At 42.2% G+C, this 25498-nt stretch overlaps 3 protein-coding genes across 3 annotated transcripts in view; 1 reads left to right on the forward strand and 2 right to left on the reverse strand. All coding sequences in view use genetic code 11, as the record gives it.

Annotated features, from left to right (window-relative positions):
* The window catches only part of EGR_08061 (hypothetical protein), a gene marked incomplete at both ends in the record, with an annotated part of 4853 nt that extends 3990 nt beyond the window's left edge, over positions 1 to 863 (forward strand). The window contains one exon of the mRNA XM_024497310.1: positions 320 to 863. Within this exon, the coding sequence (XP_024348248.1) occupies positions 320 to 863 (544 nt within the window). The remainder of the gene's footprint in view (positions 1 to 319) is intronic.
* A 3585-nt stretch (positions 864 to 4448) lies between these two features.
* On the reverse strand, positions 4449 to 15960 carry EGR_08062 (hypothetical protein; the record flags this gene model as incomplete). The annotated part of the gene is made up of 8 exons (XM_024497311.1): positions 4449 to 5206; positions 5682 to 5858; positions 6896 to 7136; positions 8737 to 9027; positions 9722 to 10060; positions 11853 to 12047; positions 13391 to 14544; positions 15927 to 15960. The coding sequence occupies 8 exons, from the start codon at positions 15958 to 15960 to the stop codon at positions 4449 to 4451; spliced, it is 3189 nt and encodes a 1062-aa protein (XP_024348249.1).
* Positions 15961 to 20526: 4566 nt separating this feature from the next.
* On the reverse strand, positions 20527 to 23125 carry EGR_08063 (Severin; the record flags this gene model as incomplete). The annotated part of the gene is made up of 9 exons (XM_024497312.1): positions 20527 to 20622; positions 20703 to 20877; positions 20915 to 20994; positions 21048 to 21134; positions 21215 to 21434; positions 21513 to 21640; positions 21703 to 21849; positions 22903 to 22982; positions 23038 to 23125. 9 exons carry the CDS (start codon positions 23123 to 23125, stop codon positions 20527 to 20529), a joined length of 1101 nt encoding a protein of 366 aa, XP_024348250.1.
* Between the last annotated feature and the right edge of the window lie 2373 nt (positions 23126 to 25498).

Below are 25498 nucleotides of genomic sequence, written 5' to 3' on the forward strand. Positions count from 1 at the left end.
TTTCAAGCGGATAGTCTGCAGATGAAGGGAAAAAAGTTAGTGGATGACTAGTGTAGAAGCCACTAGCAGGTGAGACGTCTGATTGGGCAGCCCCCACTCGCGTCTCATTGGCTCTCAAGCACAGATCGATAGAAGGCAGTTCGAATTCACGCGTTTGTCAACACAAGAGGAATTACTGACAGAGCAGCAGCACTGCGAAATGATGGTTGTGAATGAAAATGAAATGACGCGTTCCTCCAAGATGACGGTACACTTTCGCTGTAATAGTCCCGATTCCTGGCCTCGGCCGTATATTTGACGCTCGCTCAACCACTGCCAGCACCAACGAGGGGGTCAGCACTTCTGCAGCAAGGCTAGCTCCTTCATCGCCACCACCATCATCACCACTACCACCTCTGCCTGACCACTTGGAAATCCTTGCCTCCGTGCCGAAGGATGACGCCGAGTTAGCAAGACACCTGGAAGCTTGGCGAAAGAGCGGCGGTGCAGGGAGGAAGTGGCTCGTCTACTCGCCTGCTCCTGCCACAGCCGTCATCGTTCTGCCTCCTCCTCCTCCACCACCACCGCCATCATCACCATTCCCTCAAAGTGAAGTTGAGGGCGGTAGCGGCAGTAGTGGTGGTGGTGGTGGTGGTGGGAGCATGGTGCGTCGAGGAGAGATCCTCACCTGTCTGGAGTGGCTGGAGGCCGTGGGCGTTGTCAGTGTTGTTGCGGCTGTCGACAGGGCTTTCGGTGATCTCGTCAAGTCCCTCATGTTCATTGGCTTCAGTGCACTCTCCTCTGCATCAGCTTATTGCACGAGGACCGTTGCTCCCTTCGTCAAGGACTTCGCTCTTCTCAAAGCTGATCTCGTCGACTCTTGAGTGCTCCTTTGGTGCCTTTCACCTCTGCTCTCTCCCCCTCCTCACCATCACTTCACTGTGTTTGCTTGCTTTCAATAAACAATCTCGATTGCTTTTCTTCTGCTATTTATTTCAACCTGTCTGTTTATCGTTGTCACTGCCTTCAAAGGCACTGCATCTAATCAGTTTGATGAATACACAGTGAGGTAAATGTCCAACTGAAGGAATTTGGCTTCTTGTATAATTTGGACTAGCAAATCGTGAAAACTGTGCGGGTTTTGTTCTTACGGTTTTCTATCGTTTCTAATAGCAGTAATCCCGTTGAACGATTTGAGGATAAGAGCCGTATTTCCAATGAAATTAAAACATTGATGGACGTAGTTCCTGTTCTAGAGCGGTAAATAAAAGCACTAATGACATAATTTGGCATTCCGACTATCATTCATTTCATTATATTCCAATTTAATGAAAGGAATGCATGATGAAAAGAAGGTTATTGTAATGAAACGCAATACTTTCAGCTAATTCGTGCGCTCTAGTTGACTGGTGTAAGTATAAAACCACTTACTTATGCCATATTTTTAATGCTGAGCCAAATTCCTAACACCTTATCAACTATTTCATTACAGAACTGGTAGTTGAATTGCAAGACGGGATCTTATGACTTGCGGTGATACTCACGCCCAGCTTCTCAATTTAGCGCTTGATAAGCTACAAATCCCAAGCGAACAAATTTGCTTGAAGACACTCAACTGCATTCCAACAACTCCTAAGCCGACAATTAACCTATATTCAATTATCACCGGTCAGACCATGTAACGGAATTTGCGTGGATCTTGAACGATCTAAAATCTAAGAGGCACTTGCAAAATCAGCCAATTTGACTTAGGACAAACGATGACGCAAAATTCCCCACTATTTGCACTATCTCCAGTTCTTTTTTGAAATCAACAATTTCGAACATAACAACATTGTGTGAGACTGATTGTCCAACGTGATTTTAAACAAACATGAAATAAGCTCTTCAAAATTAGGCAAATAAAAGGCAGAGATAAAAAATCTCATATGAACGAAAGTTAATATACAAAACGACAAAAAGGCAAGACAGTCACGTTTATTTGATCGGGTCGAGTAGGGGGATAATTATGGACATATTAGAGTCGTCCATATTCCAAGAACCACAATGCCCCTGGAAAGTAAAACAAAGTGCCTGAATTATTCCCAAATCGGAGCCATCAGACGTTTCTCAGCACAAAGTGTCATGTGGTAGTCAAATGGGGTGTCTCATCCTCTGGCTATTGGCGGTGACTTACCATCTTCAAAGGAAGGCAGTGTCCAAGAGAATTTCAATCAGTAGACTGGAACAACCATTTTACTGAAGGGAGGAAATATGGGAAGGCAGTAAGAGCAGATGACCATCAGAGCTTCTCAGTCAAACTATCGTCCACATGTCAAGAGGACTGCCTCTCATCAAATGGTTAAACTCACTGTTTTCTTGTTAGCGACCCTTCCTCAACTTGTTAGCTCCATGGAAATAGGGGAGAAGCCAATGAATTCATTAGGAAAGGGAGATCAGAGATGGTCGATCGACCCGAAATGAGCAGCAGTAGCAGAGGGAACGGATATCTCAAAAGCTTTCAGGCGTATCCTCTTACCGATCTACTACAGAATCAGGTAATACTTCCTGAAAAACCGTCAGTTTCGAAGAGAGTGCTGCTCCAGAATCCTAGTTACCTTAAGACGTTATCGTGCAAGACAACACGGTGAATCAATATAGTTAGGCCGAAGTCGAAAATATCGGATCAATTAACTCCTCTGGAATCGTGAAACAGTTAAGACTTAGCTAAAATGAGTACCGAAGCAGATATGCTAAAAAGTAGCTGCGTCAACACCGAGATAGCTAGAGAATCACACAGTAAAACATCTTCACAATCTTACCACGCTTTAGAGTCTCAGCAACTAACAGACTAAAACAGAAACTAATTCGAACTTATAAAATACCATAATTAGGGGTATAAAGACTCTTGTTCGTTAGCACTTTCACAATATAAAAACAGACTGTTACTACATCTGGATAGAGATGAGGAGTCGAAATGCATAAACCATTGACACAAACGTAGATGTTTTTATTTAGCATCCGCCACTGATATCCATTGCAACTTGACAAACCTTGCACGGAGTGAAACGATAACGAAGCACATGAGTACGCCAAAGGTATTTTAAAAGGTTCATTAAGCCCATAGCCCTGCAAGACAGCACCCGACTCGACCAGAACCACATAAGTATCGCCGCCCAGACTGAGCCTAGAAACCTTGAACCACCAAGCCATGTGCATACCAACCACCAGCCCATTTCTATACAAGGGTATTACACTTAAAATGGCCAAATCTTTCCTAATGAGTTGAGGTATGTAATAACTGGCGACCCAATAGAGCCCCGAAAGCTAAGCACTAATAGTAACAATACCGTAGCATATGAGGTATCAAATGTGGAACGAGACCACTCGCGTCAGTTTAATTGAGCAACTCAAAATACAAGGAGTCACTGAAGCACTGATTCGAGCACATCTATACCAAATTGTTGTTCCTGAACCCATGAGATGCCTGCGCCTCAAAATCTTTAATGAAGCACGTGATCGAGTATGAACGTTAGGTTATTACGGTTGTTAAGATAAAATGTAGCATACTATTAAAATATATGGCAGCATAATTAAAATAAAGCATGAAGACTGGCGCAAATGAGAGGAAAGAGGGTTAACTACTAATTTGATGATAAGCGGGCAGTTGATGTGCTATTAGCGCGATCCAGCCCTATAGCCATAACTCAAGCCTTTAACAAAAATGGAACAAACAGCAAACCCTCCACCGCCAACTTGTAGTCTTAACAGGAGGTCAGTATTTTGAAGAATCCTAGATCAGGGGAATATTTATCGAGATTAGCGATGGTTGCTGATTAGAGCCATTCACTTTTAAGATTAAGATTATGTATCTTATCAAGAAGACAAAACACAATCAACAAACTTATGATCACCAATTCTGCATTCAGTCAATGAATGCACTAGTGGCCGAAAGTGGTACAAACATACACTAATGTACAAGTAACAGAAAAGTACCAAGAATTGCACAATAAATGCATTTCAGAGCAAACTCTAATTGCTATCAACAGACAATAACTGCAATTAAAAAAATAAACCCCTCCTCCACAAACCATTTATTTAAATTCAACCAACTTTGTGGTAACAGCAAAAAAGAGAATCAGATAGAAAATACCAGCATCTGAGTAAAATATTTATTCCTCCAATCTACTACACAATTGATAGAGTTTCTTCTCTCCCTCTCCCTATAAAAATGATCCCCCTTCTCGCCCCTTTCCGTCATTCAGCTTGCCCTCCTCCGCCAGTAGTAGTGGTGAGAGACAAAGAGAATAAAACAAAATTGATAAAACCAACTCTAGTTCACATCCACACTTAGCTCTCACCCAAACAAAATCATATTCGGGCAAGCACACACACAAATCTACACACATCGATACACAAACAGAGATAGAAAAGGGAGAGATACTAATGCCGTAGGAGTTTTTCTCTCACACACACAGAGAGAACGAATGCTAAAAATCGATGCCAGGAATCAGCTGCCGCGGCAAGTCGTCGAGGATCTCCACGGCGTTGGAGGGCTGATTGAGTTCTGCAGAAACCAGCATCAAGTCCGCCGCTTCCGGTACTTCCGCTCCTGCCGCTACTGTGTCTGACGCCTCATGTTTTATCGCCGTGGCATGGAAAGTGCGTGCCATGCGAGTGAGTGAGTCGTTCATCCCCATCTCGTCATCCTCTTGGTTGAATGGATCCGATAACGGTGTTGGGGGATAAACGGCGGAAGGAGAGGTCGGAGCAGAGGCCGGTTCGGCATCAAGGAGGTCCGCCTCGGAGAGACTGCGGAGAGCGGGAGGAGGTAGATCGCCGCGGGAGAGAAGATAGAAGACACCGACCTCAGTGCGCTCAAAGAGAGTGCGTTTGAGACGCGGCAGAGGTGCGCGCTTGCAGACGAGGAGGAAGGCGGTGTTCAAATGTTCCGGCACCTCGAATTCGATACGAGTGAGGAGGCCCCAGGAGTGCGCTGCGGTGCGTGCAAAATGCCACAGAGCGTGGGGGAGGGCGCGCAGTGATATGCGTAGCGGGGTCACCAGTGCTGAGGCCGCATACGCCTCCAGGTACTGCTCCAGGTGCTCATGGGAGGTGAAGAAACCACTTCCTGCTACGGCAAACTCTGGATCTGTGTTCCTGTTAGCGGCTAAGCAAATGTTGGAAGAGGAAGCGAGATTATTAAGTTCTAACAAAACGGAGTTTGGCAAGAAATCCATGTTGAGAACTGAAGGACAAAACAACAAATAGTCCCCTTAAAACAAAAAGAACGACGAGTACTCGCTATGGATGACGGATCAATAAGAAGGATGTTTTGACTCAAATGTTCAATTTGAGTGAAAATATTATAGCTTACTGACAAAGGCATCCCAATTTCTAATGGATCGAATACTAACAATAGTGAAAGATAAATGGTCACAATTTTTCAGTCAAGAAAGCAATTCTGACACATTTAAGGAATAATGCGGAAAAGATAAGACCGCAGTTCAATTAAAACGAAATAGAGATGGATTTATCGAAATATGACTATTTAGATGGTTGTTGTGAATTTGAGTCTCAAAGTAGCTTTGAACCCCCAATATACAATCGACTCCATTCGAAAGTATTCCTCCAAGAGTGACACAACTTTTATACATAAAGCCACTTTCCAATATACAGGGAAGTCAATATGGCATTAGACGGTATTCCGAAAAATGACTCACAAGAACTGCCAAAAATTTCACAATGTGCCTCCAGATGCTCGATAGGGAGGGCGAATTGTTTCTCGTGCTTGCCCCACATCAGACTATCTACAATGCTGGCCTCCGTCAGACCCCACAGCGGGTGCATTGAGTCCTCGTCGTCTTGAATTCGTGGACCGACCAGTTCCTCATCTCCGGCTAATATGCAAATGGACAGAACAATTAGAGACGACTAAAGATCAAGTACGGACATGAGTGGTAGATCTCAAAACAGCGCAGGCTTTTCAATGAAGTGAGTACAGTAATTGCTGGATTTTCCCAGTTACTTCAGCTAAGATGTAAGGCGTTTATCAGATAACGTTTAGGCCGCATGTCAAACCATCAAACAACATAGCCTAACCACTGAAACTCTTATGCTTTTCTTTGTGATTTCGTTGACTGCTAATGTTAACTAGCAGAGCATAATTGGGTAAAATCATAATACAAATTGCACAAAACCACTCCAGAAAATCTTGATTTAGGCTCACTTCTAATAAGTTTTAAGTAGATGCCATTAAATGAGAAAAAAGACAATTGTTTGTTAGAAAAACAAGGATTTTCTTGAAAGGGAGTACAAAGTAAACAAGAATTACAGGATAAAATTAAAATGGGTTGTCAAGTTAGGGTTAGCATTCATTTTTAAAATTAATTCAAACGAGAGCGTTTGGAAGGAATCATAAAGTCTACCTAAGGGACGTCAGTTATTCTGCTTCATGGGTTACAATTATTCCGACTGCTCAGGTTCGAGGGTAAAAATAACCTACCACGACATTCTAATATGAAAACGAACAAGCCTACCCAATGCTACTTTTCAATCCTACAGCTGTCAAGATTGACTTTCGAAATTAAACTAGAAGTATCCTCAAACACCGAGAATAAAGGGCCTCTATGTTTCCATGGAAATTAGCTTAACTTTATAAATTCCATGGAAAACAAAAACCTGCAGAGAGCTCCAGAACACACCACGTACTTAAAATTTAACAAATCAAATCCAGGTAGTAATTGCATATTGGCACAAAAGTTGCTTGTAATAAATGTTACTGCCTGATTCAACAGGCAAAGAGTGCAGCAGTTCCATTAACCGGTTGCGTTGATTATATTAGTTTCAGCGGCCTGCAATCGGCTACTGCCTCATCAGGTTGATAACTAACCTGAATCTACAGTGTATTACTGAGTACACTTCATTAGCAACTCACGATCGGGGGGAGGAAGCAAGAGGCCGACGACCGGTTGTGAGGTCTTTAGTCGTCGTAGGAGGCGAGAGGCGGCGTTGGCGCGGGCTATGGCAACGTTGATAGCGGTCGCCTTGACGCAGCGCTGCGCGTCCACTAGCCCAAAGGCTGTGAAGACACCCTTGGCGGAGTCGAACTCCACCTCAAAATTCACCGTCATTTGGCTGAATTCCGCCGACTGAGCCAGAAACTGCTCCGGTACCAACTGTTCCATAAAAAAGCATACACTGATTTGTATGACTTAAGCTCAAAAGGACTACCCTCTGGCAATCGAAGCAAAAGCAATCAGTACTAATGGTAGGCCTTGATAATGATAAACATTTGAAAGGGTAAGGTAGTCAGTGAATTTTAGGTGCAGAAACACTAACATCAGATCAGTGGGTGTAAAAGATGAGATGCTAGAATCAATTACCACCATCTCTTCAAAAAACATTTTCAGAAACAAATGATTTTTCACCCCATTATTGGCGAGTGTGTAGCTAATGAAGATGATCCAGAAGGGAAACCTAGTATCGAATTTGGTAAAGAGGGGCTAAAAGTCGCAATATAAGCGGATGCATCTCAAGATATGCATGAATTATCGACAAGATTTAGTGTTGCTAATCCAAAAGTTGGGGCATTTGATCGTCACTTCCCCTAGATACTTGGCTCCTTTCTGTAAACCGTAAAGAACAATTAGTCAAATTGGTGAGTGATAAAGTGATATGAAAAGGACCACGGAAACGACGATGGGCCTAAACAGTAACAGAAAAACAGTTTAGCACAGGAGATAATGAAAGATAAAGATGCACTTTGTTGGAGTAAAAAGGAAAGCCCTTCAAGAAATTCCAAAACGAACTGAAGAAATTTTATAGTTCAATCAACATTAATTGAACACCAAAAATTACTGATGTGAATGTTTGAAACCATGTTTGGCTTCAATTCAGATCGGAAAAAGGCATATGTTAAAGTTACTTGGCCAAGTCCACTGACTCCCTTGTCTTGGAAAGGGTGACGCCTTCAAAAAGTATTTTGACATGTAAGAGCACGACCTCTTCGTAGATGTGTCTTTTGGTAACAAACAAAGGAAACCATTTTCAAAACGGAGCAGATTCGTTAACAGGGGATACTAGACTTCATATAACTAACAATAAAAGACTACTTAGTTGAAATATCTAAAATTACACAGCTTCAACCACTTCAATTTCTTAAATTCATGTAAAGACCAAATGTATTAAGTAGAATTCTCTATTAACCTCTTCTTCACAGTTATACCTGAAGTGGCAAAAACGAAAAGAATGAAAACTAGTCATGCGAAATGAAGAAAACACCGGCGATGATTCATTTTAGAATCCACTGGGAACCGCTATATATTTCAAATTGCCAGGGAAATTAGGCTTACGCCAAAATACAGTTTAAATTTGTGGTTCATAGGGACTGCAAGATCATTAATTAAACTCTCATAGAGGTGAAATCTTTAATGCACTTTCCGATTTACCGCTTCTTAATAACGACGGTGCAGCTCCCCGAATTCGCATAAAAGGATAAAAAATGCATCAACTGCCTAGGTTATTAGCTCAAGTGAAAGTGATTTGCATATGAAATTTAAATTATTGTCCCAGAGCGCCCTTTCCCTTGAGAAAAGTTTGGCTAATAAGGGGTTACGAGCTTTGTCCAACGTTTGACGACAGTCTAGACTAAGGTTCGCAAAAGACCAATGTCAACTACCCGATTTACCTACTAGCGATTTTTTCTTCCAAGGAAAGATTTGGAGCTAACATAGGGCAAATAAAGAGCCTGGGTGATGGGATGCAAAACAAACTGACCGCGTTGTCAACATTGACAGCGATAGGGAGGGCGGTGTAGAGCCAGAGGTCGTGAAATGGTTTTGGGTTGCAGACTCTGTAGCTCTCCGCAGGGTCCCCGGGGTTAACCGGCTGGTCGGAGGGGATGGGCACCAGTGGGTCGGCCAGAAAGGGAGTTAGCTGGGGCACCTGATCCGCTTTGGGGCTGAGGCACAGGGTCAGGTAGTCAACGCCACTGTAGCCGGCTTCGCTACCGTACCAGGTTCGAACCCCGCCTACGAGGAAGTTGGGCCTTGAGAGAAGCACCAGCGCCTGAAACAACAGGTCATGAAAAAAGTAGTCAAATTCCCTAAATCACTACAAGCTTTCTTTAACTTTCCATAACCATAACTATGGCTACCCAATAAAATTTGATTCAACACACACAAATGAAGGTGCAGAAAGAGCAAGCCCAATGATCCGAAGTCGTTGCGTTTTCTTCAATAGCATGGACCAATTTTTAGAAACAACACTTAAAACAAACCACTTTAAAAAGCCTGGCCATCAAAAGCACATACAAAAGAAACCCTGTCACTCTTACAAAGTAATGAAACTTTCATAGTTATGTGGAGCATTTGTTCCAGTTCTATATTTGATTTTGCTACCCATCCCAGATTTTCACGGTTCAGTCCACATACTGATAGCAATCTTTCCACACGTTTATGAGACTATTTTCAGACTCATGTGCCTCGAATTCTTCAAGGATAACTTGAATGCTACAGCTAAGAGACTCGTGTTCCCAGAAAAAAAAACGGCAAATATTGCTCCTTATATCTAAAATTAATCAAATTAAAGATAACCCATGCAGAGGTAAATAAGTAAGAGCTGGTCATCTCAAATTTGAGAACCATTCCACTCTCACCGCCATATCTGTGTAACCAAAGGACAAAACTGTTACATTAACCTGTGACTGTTATAGTTGAGGTGGGACGGACTTTCATAAGCACTAATGAAAGTGACACCTAACCTCTCGCGCGGCACATGCTTTGGCCTGGAGTTTGCAGTCGGCAAGGGCCTGACAGATGAAAATATCACCGATGAGCAGATCGCATATGTACATAGCTTTGGAGTGCTCCTCGCAGGTTGCATCTATCTCCACATCCTCTTCCCCCTCCTCTCCACCACTATCAGCAATTGCGTCCTCTTCATCGATGTCCAAGGAATTAGAGGACGGTGGCTTGTTTGTCACGCCGACGATATTCTCTTCTGGCTCGCAGTTAGTATTCTCTGCCGTTACCGGGGACTGAGTCGGGGGTAATGGTAGCACTGACTCTTTTTCAATGGAAGGAGACTCCAAAACGACGTGCTGAAATTAGTAGATTTAACCGTAGAGATGGGTACAAAATCGCGTCGAGACATTGAAATATCGTACAGTGTGGTTAGAAACACTACTTTGATCTCGAGGTTGACTGCAAATTTCCCAGCAGCTGAAAATAAGTCTTCTGAGGATTTAAGTTGAAGAAATGTACTAAATGTAAGAAAAATTTGTTTAAACATACAAAAGAGTGAAAACGGGATTTCGGTCGCATCATAGGAGACAATATGGAATTGACTCGAAATTTCGTTTGAGAATGACGTAAATTAATAATAATGGTAGCCTTTGCAGCGCACACATTTAAGAGGTAAAGTATAAAGACATAAAGACATAACTAATATTTGTCAACAAGGATCGATTCCCAACGTGAATGTGTGCGATTTTAATTTTAACCACGATTCCACTGAAGGATGAACTAAGCGGGAGTAAAAATATTCAGCATATACGCAAACAACCTTCAATAAAAATTTTACTAATTTTCTGGCAATAAAACAAGTAGTCGGAAAATTCTCCGTTGGCGATTCCTAGTAATCGGTCATTCAATTAAATAGAAAATAAGAAGATTTGGGGAAGGGAGGATTCCTAAAATAAAATCATTTAAATTCTAGGATACGGAATAACCGTGCTTCGAGATTTCCAGAGACTAGGCTAATGCCACAACAGAACCCATAATCCCAAATATGTATGACTTCAAGGCCTTCCGACATTCCTTGTATTCGCACGCATTGCAAATGAAGAATATGAGTTGAAAGGTAAGCTTAGAACTATTCCAAATGCATCTGTAATATTATTTTATCAATTATGTGGGTTTTAACCAGAGGATAAACAATACAACTTCAAGCAATAACTGTCAATGGATACGCTTAAGAGTTTTTCCTCACCTCAACAGTACAGAATTTTGCATTATTTTACTACATATGTGACAATAAAACCTGATTTGAAAGGTTTTTTTGGGAAGGTCCCAAATGACAAATAAATAATGCTTTCTGTAGGTTCCAGTCAAAGTTTGCGCGATATATTGCTTACGAAAATACCTTTTTTGTAAAAGCGATCTGATGAGAGTCCTGCAAAAACAGATGGTCAATCAGTTCGGGCTTTAATTCGTCCAGCCCCAAGCCATACCCATATTCCTTGCAATATATTTTGACAAATAGTTGACTTGTATAAAGGAAGGTGAAAATTGCTTTGGAAGTCGGGGGAATAACGAAAATTAGCAATTCGAAAGATTGGCTAGTTGCAACCAATGGAGGAATCCTCGTTTCCTTCAGTCGGAAAAAAACCCATTTTGGCAATTAATTCCCGCATTGTCGTAATCGACAACATTAGAACAAGTGAGTGAACATGACTGTCCCGCTGAGAATGTAGAGAATGCAAACGATATATGGATCTACCCAGGCGAATAAAAATGAAAAATTACAAATACAGTGTTTTACAGTCATTATAATCTAAACAATTTTAGAGAATTTGGATACAGGACAAACATTCCGAAAATTCTTATTTAACAAGGATGATGCATCATTTTGATGCAAAGGGACTCGTGAAAACGACAGTCTCCGTGGATGGTTCCACTGACGCTAAATACGGCCACTTTATTTTTTTCATTGGAGTGGAAATAAACTGTTCGGATCGGATTTCACGCTTTTGAAATGACCAAAAGTGACTTTTGAATCCCTGGAACGTCAATAAATACTTCCAGAGAAATTTGATTTTTCAAAAAGACCATAATTGTAATGATAAACATTAAAATGGACAACAAAGTACGAAAGAAATCAGCCTAACTCACCTTAAGACCACAAATGAAGGGTGTCTGAGCTTTGGTGGGGAGGCGGTTGATCCGGTTGAAAACGTAGGTGACTTTGACCTTGACGTACTTCTCCACCGTGCTTTCTAAAGCAGCAACGTAGTCAATGTTGACGGGAGCCTTGGTGGCGGACGCCTTCCGCACGTCTATTTCATGCGCCTTCTTGCGAATTTGTAGCTAGGGGAGAAGGCAAAGGCATGACATAACGTCATAATCGATAACACAGTACCTTCCATGTAAAATGGCCTTTTATCAAATCAATTTTGCAATAAAGAACAGATTTGCCCGCCCCATTCAGTAATTTGACATTTTGGGAAAGTGTACTGACGGCGCACGTCAGGCGAAGATATTCAAAGTAAAGAACTATTTCAACGAACTATAATTAGAAATTTTGACATGGATCTTCAAAAAGCTTCCCATTTGCGGTTAATGTAGCCGTTTCTACCACAAGTGGGCAAATCCATCAATGGGCCAATTGCGCCAACGTCAATAGATGAGTGTGCAAAAGAACGGTTAGAACGAATTCCCCAAAAGAGTAAGTAAATAGGTCACCCTGTTTAGCTATTCCCCGCAAGGCTACATCTCGGTTAAATTAAAGTGCATGGACGACACTTTCACTTTGAACTCCGCAACGTGAAGGGAACTCAACGAAATTGTACGTGATATTTTAAGCAAAGGAAAGCATCGACCAACAAATTGAAGATAAAATGAGATAACTTCAAATGAAACAGCACCATCTGTAGGAAATTACCGCAAATTTATAAGAATGGCAGGATGACCGAAAAACCATATCTCAGAAACTTAGACAAACCAAACAAGTAAGACTTTTGATAAATAAAGCTTCAGTAAAAATGTTATAGCAGCTGCCCGGAAAATTACATGCAAGTTTAACGAATTTCTCCATCGAAAAACTTCAAAACATTGTAAAAATCCAGATTTTCGAAAACAAACTATGAAGAAACGAAACCGAGTGATGACAAGGGAGCTTTGTTTATGGGAATTGGAATGCTAGCACGGTACCTGAGGCCTTGTGATGCTAATGCACGAAAAAGGCACCACGTATCTTCTACGACGTAACAATACATTGGATGTTCAAATCTAGGTGCTATTTTAAGGAAACCATTTGTTATGCATACTAATTTATCAGTTATTCAAACACCATCAGAGAAAGGGGTTTGAGCCAAAACAGCTAATGGAATTCGTGTAGTTTTAGATATCCTAGAAATGAAATTATTTCGGCACCAAATTTTATCTGAAATAAAATATTTAATGGGACTGCCCAGTGCAAACTGAAAAACAGTCATTGCTAAATTTACATAGGTCACGACAATTCGCCTGTCAGGTGAAACAAAATTCAGCCTCAAAATTAAAACCTTGATAGCGCATTCAAAAGCGACGTTGGACTTAATGCTACTTGTAGTGGGGAATTATGAACCAGTCCCGATTACATTTTTGCCTATTCACGTGAGACAGGATGGAATGAAGCATCTGAACAGCTCACTTGCCTGCATCACACACACCAGAGTCTGTTTCCTTATTAACAACACAGTGGGTGGTGGAGGCGGCATCCAAGAGTGCGGCCTGTTGCGATAGTCCTCAGGAGTGATGTAGATCGGCAGTTCCTCCCCACCTTCCTGAGTCCCACCCCTGTGGCCGTTGCTGTTCTGCGTATCCATCACGTCGAGGGGGCAGGGTCGCAAAATCCCATAGGCGCCGTACTGGGTGACAGGACCACAGAGCTCCAGCGATTCGGCCACTTTCAGATCGATCCCAGCAGCCGCGTCCGCCTCAGCTACCGGGACAGGAGCAACCGTAGGACGAGGTTTGGCCGGAGGAAGGCACACTAGGGGTGTCGGCAGCGCTGCCACGGAAGCAGCTGCTGCAGCAACTGCCATTATCTGTTCCTGTTGCTGTGTCTGCTGGGTGATGATATACCTGGAAAGGAAGTTCTGTGCGGCTACTTGAGACGATAAAATCGAAGCTAGAGGGTTCATGCTCGCAGGAGCGTAGATTAGCGGTTGAGGATACATAACCGGCCCAGAGCTGATACGGAAGGGCGTTTGACAGGCGACAGCCCTATCACTGTCAGAATCTTGTTGGAGCGGTGGTGGTGGTGGAGGAGGAGGAGGGGGAGGCGGTGCAGGAGTATGAGCTGTGTGTATTTCGGTAGGGACTGAATTGACGTCGACGCCAAAATTCTGGTAGAACCACTGTTCGTACTGTTGCATCCAATTGGTGAGGAGCTGACGCACCTCTGAGGAGGAGATTTTGGAGACGGAGTTGGACGCGAAGTATTGCAGATCTGTGTTGGAAGGCCCGGCGTTGAGAGAGAAGGGGCCCTCACTGGTGGCGGTAGACGCGTAGTAGGCAGCCGCATTTTCGGACAGGAGGGCAGTGGGTGAGGGAGGAGGTTGAGGCACTGGAGTTGGCGGTTCAATAAAATCTTCCTCCTCTGTCTGGGTTGAGGCGTCACGACGAGGGACATTTCGTTTGCGTTTAACAAACGACTTGCCTACGACAGAAGCTAGCTTGCTCTTTGTACTCGTAGACGAGTCAGTAGATTTCTGCGCACTCGTGATAACAGCATTTATAAAGGCTCGGATATGTGCATCGACTTGTCTTGGAGGAGGCTTGACTTCTTCAGTTTTGCGTCGCTTGGTGCATATCGACGGATCTTAAAACCGGGGGCAAAAAAAGGAAGTAAGATGATTTGTTAACAACTGTGATCAGCTAAGAAGATAGAAGCTCCCACAGTTATATAGCACACAATCTGGATCTACAAGGTTATAGATTGCTAACTATGATGGAATATAATGAGATCGATAAGAAAATACCTAGAAATATTAACCCATACACACATTTATTGGCATTGTAAACAAAGTACAGGGAAGACCGAGGACGTAAAAGTCCTTTGAATCCAGTAAATGCATGCAAATCCAAGACCATGTGAGTGAATAAAATTTTGTTACTAGGAGCAAGAAACTAGAAAAGTACGGCACCAGCCACAAAATCATTCCATTCTACGCCATTGAATTTAATATTCAGTGGCACAAGCTGCTACCCGATTACAGTTTTACTAAAAGACGGAACAGCTTATTCAAAAACCCACCCATCAGAAAAAATATGGGAAGTAGCCCACGACTGCGCTATTTTCACGCATAAGACCTGGTTGACCTTGAGATTACTAAACGATTTTAAGAGTAGACCAACAGACTAACAAAAACGTCCATTATTAGTCATGTTAAGTATAATACTACTTTAAAACTTTTCCAGCCAAAACGATAAACTGTAGGGTTTCAATGAAACATGGTATTTTTTCTGAAGGCAGTTATTTTGTAGATTGATCTTCCATGTTTAAATCAGTTGCAGGTAGTGAATGAATATTTCAACCCTAAATAACTTTCCCAACCCACTTGTCAGTTAGTCATTCCACTTGAAGAAAACACCGATCATCCATACTTTGAAAAACCAAGCTGCTTCGTGCGCTGTGAATTTATTAGGTGGCTTTATTTGGAAACCCACTTCACTCATACTTTCATGTAGGACGGAGTTTGTAGATCTCCTCTTCCCCGGCCCTCACACTCTTAGAACACTCAGGTTGATTCAATTTCGTCATGTTTATTGGGATAAGTAAGTGGGGAGGGCAAGTACAAGTTCAGGGAGATGTGGACACGGAACCTGCCTTCGGGTTACGGAAAGTTGACGCTTCAACCACGAGTTTCGATTCGTACGCCCGACACCTCTCTGGAAGAAATATTGAAACAACATAAGTAAAGGTTTGTTAATAAATATTTTTGAACTTTTATTCTTGCGGGTTTTGTCCATGCTCCTATTTATTACCCACTTTAAATCTTATAAAGTACTTAATCTTTAAAGTTAGCTGCTTGATAAATGCCTCTTAAAACTATCTTTTAATGGCCACTTTACCGATGCTTGGTCCAATTGAATTGGTAATATTTTAAATGCTTTTTTTGTACCAGAAAATGTTCGCTATTCATTGCAGAAAATTTAGTGTAGCACAACCCCCGCTTATCTCCTCTCCCCAGGCTTTCATACCCATAGAACGTAGAGACTCATTGGATTGGGACATATTTACTAGTTAGAGTCAATGGAGATAAACACAGATTCAGGGAAACCGCGGCACTGGTTTGGAGATGCTGACTACTCCTCAATCACGGGTTTTGAGTCAACGGTCCAATTCCTCTCTAAAAGGCACATTTTTAACATAAGTATTGTGTCTAGGAGTTTGAGCTAAATTACGATTTTGAAATTGACTGAGCTGAGTCACGGTTCCATATCTTATTTGGCAAACTGTTTTAAAAACTCAAAAATTCGTGTTAATCCCATACTTAATTTATTGGTTCTGATGATTTAAAACTAACTTGACTATTACTATTGCGACAAATCATGGTTGACATGGCTCGTGCGGCTTCAATCTTGCGCGGCTCATGCTTGCCCTTTGCGTGGGTTCGCTCCCACGCTCCGGTAACCTACACTTATTTGAAGAAATTCACCAATGCATGAATTGATCGAAGGCCGCAGGATTTTCACGGGTTATTGCGTTTGTAGTAAATCACATTCTGCAATGATTGTTGCTCCCCCCAAAACTCGTGACCGTAATCTTGCTGGATTGTGTGATAATATGGAGAGGTGTCTACCCACTACAATCTACGGCGGCTACGGCTGGTTTACCAAAAGTGATTAGACGTTTACGCAAAGTAAGAATTGATTTCGGTAGAGAAGACGTGTGTTGCAGTTAATTGACTGCGGAAGGTAGACGCACTAGAGACACACAAAGGTGTCGTCTCAACCATACAAACGTTTGAGTGCGTGCCGCAGGTGTTTGTGCGTTGTCATCGCTTCGCTTGACTGCATTAACATCAGCATATTTTTTAGGTAGGTGCTAAGTTTTATTTGACTTACAACTCCTACAAGCCAAAATAATACTGGCCCCCTGGCAAATAGACCTTTTTATAGTGTACTAAACGTCAATTCCACCAGAATCAAGCCCATCCAAGCGCGTGTGCTATTTTGAGGACGGCTAACTTACCGTCACTCTTTTACAACGACAACTCCTTTATCATCTGAGAATATTTATTTGATACCGTAACCGCCGAATTGGATAGCGAAGAGTTTAAAGCCTAAATAAGCGGATGGTATATGCGAAAGTGTGTATTGAGCAACTTAAGCTGGAAACAAGCATGATTATACGTTCGCAGTATTTATTAAAATGTTCAGAAGTCATTAGCCAAAGGTGCCTCAACATCAACCGTTTTGATAGCTAGTGAAGGAGGATAGTCATAAGATGATAATTTTCTTAAAATATCCTATAATTTCGGAATGATGCAAGACGAGTGGCTTACGAAAAATACCAATGAGATATCGGTGGGCTTATTGATGGGTGATGCAGCACAAACAAGTGCCTTGTGTCCAAAATGTAGCGGAGGTGTATAAGTATTTTACACCTGTTGGTGCCTGCATCACCTGCCGATATGACCAATCTCCGAGTCTCTAAAGCGCTTCACTTCAATATTTGACTGCCATGACGTGGCAGTAGTTCGGGATTCTTGACATACAGTAATCGGGAAAAGTGGATGTAGGGTAATATTCTTTAGGGAAGAAAGATTGATCCAAGCGTTGCGGTAAATGTCAACCAACGTTGGTAAAATCTAAAATTTGAAGCGAATAATTCTACCCGCAAGTATGGGTACCAGCGTCTGGATTAAAAATCAAAGATTCCACAAATCTTAAGTAACTTGGCAAAACCGTTTCGTTTTTAAACTCTGACCTCTAAAGGAAAATTAAATCTGAATGAATGTCCTGTAGATTTAAAGCCACTCGTCTAATTTTTGAAAGCAGGAATCTAAAGTGTTATGTTTAGCAATCGGGAATGGAGCTTTAACAAAAGCGGGTGAAGTATTTAACATTGGACCCTTCCAGAAATGGGAAAAGCGTTAACCCTGAGAGTTACGTCTCGGAAACATCTTGGCAAAATGTGCAAGAACTTTCTTTGTACGTAAAAATAAAGAGAAACACGAGTGGTGACATCTCGTTCCACTGATAAGAAAAGCCTATCTAAATGGTATCTGTGTTGCTACTGATTTGAAACGTTGTGGTGTTGAAAAATACACTTGATTCATGGAGAGCATGTTAAACAGGCCCACCACACAGTTCGATCAACTGTTTAGTCTGGCTCATCGTAGCATCATAGTGCATTATGCGTGGGAAGAAGCTAGATCCATGGCGCGGAATGGGCTCACACAAATGAGGCTACAAAGTAGAAGAACTGGAGAATTTACAGAGCTTTCTAACAATTCGAGCTCTGGAGAACAAAAACATTTGCTAGTCCATAGTCCTATATAACTATCACTTAGGATTAATTTTTTAAAACTACTCAAGAAATGAGTGCTATTTGGATAAGGTTTGTGATCATCGCATTTGAGACAACAGTTAATACTTTATTTTCCACGGTGGCTCTGCTAATCAGTCACAACATTTACGGAAAGCAACGCTGGCACTTTCAAACATCTCATCAAATTCTCGCTGTACCATTTCCTGTAATTGATACATTACGTCTTTAACTCTAAGTTCTAGGGCTAAAATTGCAAAGAAACCGATGCATTGCACGGCAAAAGGTCTGATTGGGGAATTAACTGGTTTATGATACTCTTCAATTGCTTAAAATAATATGCCTTTCACATTCGGGGTAAAAGTCTTTTCGAAACAAGATAGCCGCTTCTAAAGGAAGGATGGGTAAGCATATAAACTGTTTTGTGTACGTTTTCAAGAATAGAGCAACTTCAAATCCTCTCCAATTATTTGTTTAGCTTCGAAAAAATCCTAATGTTCAGGATCCATTATTAATTAGTCAAGAGAATAGATAAAATTTTGCACCACAATGAATCTAATTCTGGTTTAAAAGGTGAAAAAAATGCTTATTCTTTAAATTCGACAAATCTACCCTCTAAGTGTACTGTAGTGGACCAGATTCGATCAGTCACTGGTGCAGTGACAAGCAAATCAATCCTTAGGGCAGTCGAAGGAAACGTCTTTTGTTAACCCAAGTAATTGCCCGCCCACTGGTTAATTAATCTTATCAATGGGAATAAAAATTAGGTAGTTTTCAAGCAATACTTTTCAATCTGCCGTTGGACTAGTAGCCTTTTTGGCTCTGAAGCGCAGACATGGTATCTGTGGCTACGTCAATTTAGCATCAGACCTAGGGAAGTTGGGAGCTTGGTGTAAGTCCGCATTTCAGTATCTAGTCTACGATTTGGGTTGCGAGAAGGATCCCCTAAGCATTTCGCTCTTTTGAATTACCATTTTTCCCGCTTCCCCGTCACAGCCGTAAGTGAGTGGCTGAATTACCAGGTTCATTGTAAGCTAAATCAAATTTTTTGAAGGTAAGCAAAAAATATTAATAGCATCAGCCCACACAACCCATGCCTGCCTTTTTAACATCAATTGAAAGGCTTGACAAATACACCCGTGAGCTATTGTAAAATGTACCTGGGAGAAATGAGTCCAAGTTCACATCGCCCGGTGGCAGTAACAGGCGAGACAGGAGTGGATAAGTATGGAACCTCAGCCATATTTCAGACTGACAGCAAAGATCAGTGAGAAGCATCTTTTATTGAGAAGTTCTGTTGGAAGACTACCTATTATTTCTAACCAAGCGTTAATGACAAAGTACAGCGGTTAATTTCCAGTTGAAACCGCTGCGATCCAGTACCATTTCTAACTCAGCTGATTTTCCGATTTCGAGTACTTAGCGGTGGTATTTATGGCAAAAAATTTACTTTTAAATTCGGAAACATTTGTTAATTATGGGTTAATAATGACAACTCGAAGTAATTCCCGGTCAGCATTTCCTAGGACTATGTGGGCAATTTGGCTATCCACTTTCCCTGTCCCCCATCAAAATCAACAGAAGCAACCTTTGGGAACATGACGCATGAGAAACAATCTGATCTTCTTGTCGTCCATGATGTCAAAGCGTCGGGCTAAAAGATCAATCATGCCTTGAAAGCCAACCACCCAATAAGTACGCTTTTTGCAAAAGTAAACCCTAATGCATACTGCGTTAGTTGAGAGGTTTTCCAGTTGATGTTTGACAAACCCCACTCCGTGATAAGCTTCTAACGTAGGATAAAACTCAACCCCACCAGTCAGTGTGCGTGCTGGGAAGTGACGATTCGCACCCAGGACAACAGACACGCGTTCGAGCGGCTGTGTAACCTACAACATACTTTATTTCTAAATATGTATACATCAGTTAATCAATATTACAGCATGCGAAGGCTTTTCACCCGTTGCAAAATGTCAGATCACGAGTCTGACCTCGAGACCACGGACGGAACACCTGAGTGAAAACTACCCTCTTCAAACACGAGCGTGATCTAGATCAGTCCAAACGTTCTCAAGTGTTTTTCTCCAGAGTAAATAGTGGGATTAATCCATAGCCCTTGCAACAGTAACAACAAGATGTGCACATTAACCATGTTTTTTTTATCGAAATTATTTAAAGCAGTAACGAGTATCGAGATTAGAATAAGAATACAACTTAAGGCACTTGATATGATAGATTAAGCAAAGCATTGGAGACATAATTTGCGTTTTGTTCGGTCGAAGTCGAGACGAATCTTACACCGCTTGCCTACTCATCCCAAATGCCCTTTAGGAATGATTCTGCCTGCTCATCAGTCACAACGGTGATGGGCAAGAAAGGGTTGGGGCAGGTCTGTAAGAATTTCTACAAAAAAAGAAAATGAACTGGTCCAATCCCATGGCCATTGAATAAGTATTCGAGGCACAGTGCAACCATCGGCTTACGTGGGCATTAGAAAGAGCGTTTCTCTTCTCCAAAACAGAGCAATCCTTGCCTATGTAGACGAAGAGACCCTCCTTGGTGAGGATTATGTAGACATCGTCGGGCTTAATGTCATGCTTGGAAGCCGATCCCTCGCTCACAATCGTCAACTCCAATTTTCCACTAGAGTCAGACAACCTGAAGCAGTCGTTATATATGACAAATGTAGACCTACTTGTAGAGCGACTTGATAACTTCTTTGGGAGGTTCTAGCTCTTTCACAGGTACATCGGGTAGCGCAGTCCAGAATTCGTGCTGCAGGAGAGGAGAAAGAAAATAAAAGAGATCCCAGTGACTAAAACACCTACATCCTGTGGTGTGTCGGCTTCATCCAAGACGGAAGTATTGCAGCGTCCATTACGCTTGCTCTCCAAATCCTGCAGAAAAGCTGCAGCCTGAAAAGGATACAGAAGCATCAATACAACTAACCAAAAGAAAAACAAACAGAAGATAATCAGCACCACGCCGCACCCACCGAGCTCTTCTCAAAAGCAGAGCACTTGGAGCCGTTAAACTGATAGGCCCGGCTGCCCAGGTCCAGAATGAAGACGTCACCAGAGTGGACGGATTGCTTGCTGAAGGCCACCTGGCGCATATAGGTGGTTTTACCTTCCTTGCAGAAGCGCAACAAACGTGGCCTGTACTCGTCTGGCTTTACATGGCGGAAACCGGAGGCGTAGCCACCCTTTAGGATGCTATGGAAAGACAATGGGAACAAAAAAGTAATCAGAGTTGCTCAGTCATCTGCTCTAGGCATCACGAGCTGGGCTTACACAAGCTTGTCAAAGTAGCTCTTGAAGAGTTGCGACTCGTAGCCTTCGACCTCGCGATGTTGGACGGCAGCATCATCGAGGAAGGTGTCCAATTCGACAGTCTTGTAGGCAGCGGTACCGTATTCATCCTAAGGGGAGAGAGGAAAGAAAATGTTAGAACGCACGCATGCATGAAAAGGCAACCACCTACAGCTGTGCTGTGCTTGCCAATCCAGAAATGGACATTGTAGAGCAGCTTGTCACCACCAGGGCTTCTCGTTGCCTTGCAGATGACGTAGGAATCGCCATTGTAGAAATTCCCAATTTCATCACTGGGCACCGGCTCGAGGGTAAATTGCTTAAGGAAAGGTAATGGCGGGTCAAGAGATTCATCTGCGATGATCTAGCTACTTAGAAACATGAAATCACACCGACCACTTGTGAAATTGAATTTTCGCCTGAGCTATAGGATTTTGAACCCAAATGGCATCTGATCTCTTAAAAATAAAGATAACGAACCGAAAAAGTGGGATTGTTACTTGATTATAACATACCTATCGGATATATCTCTCTACTCTAAGGGCATAACTGGAGGGCTTGAAATTGGTATGGTTCAAAGCTTAAGAATCTACAGCAAAGAGTGGGATAACGATCTCGCCGAAATTAGCTAAATGGGGTACTTTCTGCCTCCTTTCACATCCTACTAAATATAGCATAGACCTCAATCTTGGCATAATTTGGATGAAAGGCAAGCAACTTTTCCCTAAATTGAAAACAATTTATCATTTTATTTGAGTCCGACACTGGAGCTTATACACACCGTCAAGACGCAAATGGGAAAAACCTCTAGCACACCCAAGTGTAAAAGGATTTGGGATGTAAAAATATGCCTACAGCCTTATGGAGTACAACTAGAAATTGTCGTCGGAATTTTGGCGTCTGTATACGACCATGGATTACGACAATTCGCACTAATCAGTTGTATTTATTTATACCCATTCATCATGGAGCTGTTTCTGGAATTCCACATACGAACAGAATAAAAATTTAACTGATTCTTTAAATGAAACCATGGTTACAACCGACTATGCTGATGTAAGTTCCATACATGATCTGGACCAAATTTTACTAGCCCTGTGACGTTTTGTCGACTACGATATTTACACAGATGTCAATGATACGTTGGATTTCCCTCCTCTGATTTGTCGTTCACTTCCTTCTCTCTTTACAATAATGCTCCGCGCAATACCATAACTTGTCACCATTTAAATGATCGCATCAAAGAATAAAAGCCTGTATCCACAAGCCTTCATGTTGCAGGAGTTTGGTTGACTGCTAAAATCCTAAACAGAATATAAAGCAGCGCAACTGGACAGTCCCAGAACCTAGCCACGAAACCAAGTAAACCCACATTGACACGCCAGACCATGAGGAAGGGCGACGTTGCTCTGCCAACAGGCTCCCAACACTTCTCCGTCATCGCGGACTCCTCTGAAAGGCACGAAGAAGGGATAGGATAGACGGGGAGGGAAGCCGATTAACCTACTTTTTACCTGCCTATCCTTTGAGGAGCCGAAAAGCTCCATGTTTGAGTCTTTCCAGTCATAGTCCTTAGCTTTCACAAGACCCGCCATGCCTTCTCTACGTGGTAATGAGTGCGAGGGAAACTTCGCTGGCAAGACCCGCAAACACACCCAGAGCTAGCCTTCAAGCGCAGCAGCCTAAGTACCTACCTAATCGGGCCTCCGTGCGTGCAGTCTCGTGTGCAAGGTGAAGAACCAATAGGCGCTCGAGTTGTCCGCAGTTAACCGACAGGCACGCTGGGTGCAGCCACCAATCATAGTGGAGCATGATTCAGTGCAGTGACGTTACTATAACAATGGTGCGTGTAGCGACGGCACGCCCCAACACGAATGCAGTTGCTTCGCCTTCGTTTAAGGGGCAGTGAGTGAGGCGGTGCAGCGGCATCGATCTGCTATTTTTGTGTCCCTTTTTGGGAAAAAAACGCGGTTCTAGAAGTTACGTAAGCCAAGGGTTTCGAACCCGGAAAAGGGCGGAGGGTGTTACTTAGCTGGTGGTCTTGGGCCGGAGTTACCCAGTCCTTTCATGTCGAAATCGGCGAACGTAATGTTGAGCACTTTGTGGTGATCAAACGGCTGATCAGAAAATGACTGACGCGCTTAACAGCGAAAAGCGGTGGTTTACCCTGGTTTTATGTCCAAAATGTCGAAACAGTAGATAATGTGATAGCAGATGATTAAAGTTTGGTAATGAGCTTCGAGGGGACTAATGGTTGAATATTTTTTTGGACGATGGGTAGTTCTACCTCTAATTCCGACATAAATGACTAAGTCACTTCAAAGCGGGTCATCCAATCCAGGAGACGACATTGCCTTCTTAAAATAATCCACCTGAAACAATTCACTTTTCAAAGCAGTACATCACCATCGTATCAGGTAAATCCAGTTGAATGAGAGTGACCGGATTGATTGTGCACAGAACGCAAGATTTTTGGAAACCGACACAAGGTGAGACAAGTTGGATACAACAGGTAGGCTCAAATTACCGTTCCCGGCGTGGAGGCCTCGTAACCATAATTACAAATCATGTAACAACCACGGATCGGAAATTCATATTACTGCTTGAATAAGTTACCATTAGAAAAGTGGTGAAGAAACCTACCTCTTGACCTATTACATGGCATTTCGGGAGAGAATCTATTTAAATAAAGTTAGCTCCTTAAATTACTCTAGTACGAAAAGAGCAAAAAAATCAACGTGAATTAAAAACGCTAGAATTGGAAAAAATATTTTGTCGCCTACAAACGTGGTGGCTTTCTGTGAATAAAACCCGCATATTTAGGTTTATACCTTGAAAATGGATTAATCTCAAAAAGGCTAGCGAAGGCAAACGACTTCAATTCATTATACAAAATATAAAACTTGACGAGTTCAAAATACCAAAGTTGTGACTAGGTAGTGATTAGACACCTCAATGAGTACATGAGCAAACGGAAGTCTAGGCGGATTAACTTGAGCAAGAAAATAATATGCGTCACCGAAGATGTACTAAAAACTCAAGTGTGTGAATAACAGTTCATAAATGCAGACCTCAAAACAGTCGATGAACCAGGACTTGACTTACTCTTAACTGCATGATCCTTATCAGTTCCAAGAAGCGCCACATTGGTATCACACCAGGCGTAACTTTTAGGCTTAATCAAACCCGCCATGGCGCAGAGACCAAAAAAGAAGAGTGTGCCTCTATGGCCATACAGAATTTAAACTTCACGTGGTTGAAAGAAGGTGGGTGCATGTCCAATGGAAGATTTGTACTAAATTCATTGGTTGTAAGATGCTGACCTGAAACTACATCTATCCCTAGCCGTTTGCCAGTGGGTCGAAATGTGCCTAACCAATCAGCCAGAAGAAAAGGCGAAATAACTTACTCTTAACCCCTCTGTCCATCGCCGAGCCGATGTCGGCAACGTTAGAGTCCTCCCAGTCATACTCTTTAGGTTTCCGCAGGCTTGCCATATCCAACGTTTACGCGAAGATGGAATGATCGAGGAAAACTGCTGTTTTTATGTGACCACCCTATAAAGGCCTGTGAGTAGCAAATCAAGTGATGGTTTTGTGCCTACTGGTTGAAGAAAGCAGTAGTGAGCCAATTGGACTTGAGCAGAATCAGGCAGAAATAACTTTGACTGCACAGTGTCTAGCATGTGCAAAGTTGGTTTCAACTGCTCGGGCATCATAAGGTGGTCAAAATTTTCACAAAGTAATTTATGCTTATATCTGGTCACTTTGCTTAAAGTACAAAAGTCGGAAAGGGCAAGAGTGGCTCAAAAGGGCGTGATAGCTATGTAAAGTTATTTTGAAATACATTTGGTCAAATTTTATATTGCTATTACTGTACACCGTATTACTGAAATGAATAAATATTTTGCATTTGGAGTAACAACTAGTCACGTGTGTGAATTTGTCAAGGACTTAAGAACTATTTTA

The sequence above is a fragment of the Echinococcus granulosus genome, assembly GCF_000524195.1.
Source record: "Echinococcus granulosus chromosome Unknown EG_S00095, whole genome shotgun sequence".
NCBI lineage: Eukaryota > Metazoa > Platyhelminthes > Cestoda > Cyclophyllidea > Taeniidae > Echinococcus > Echinococcus granulosus.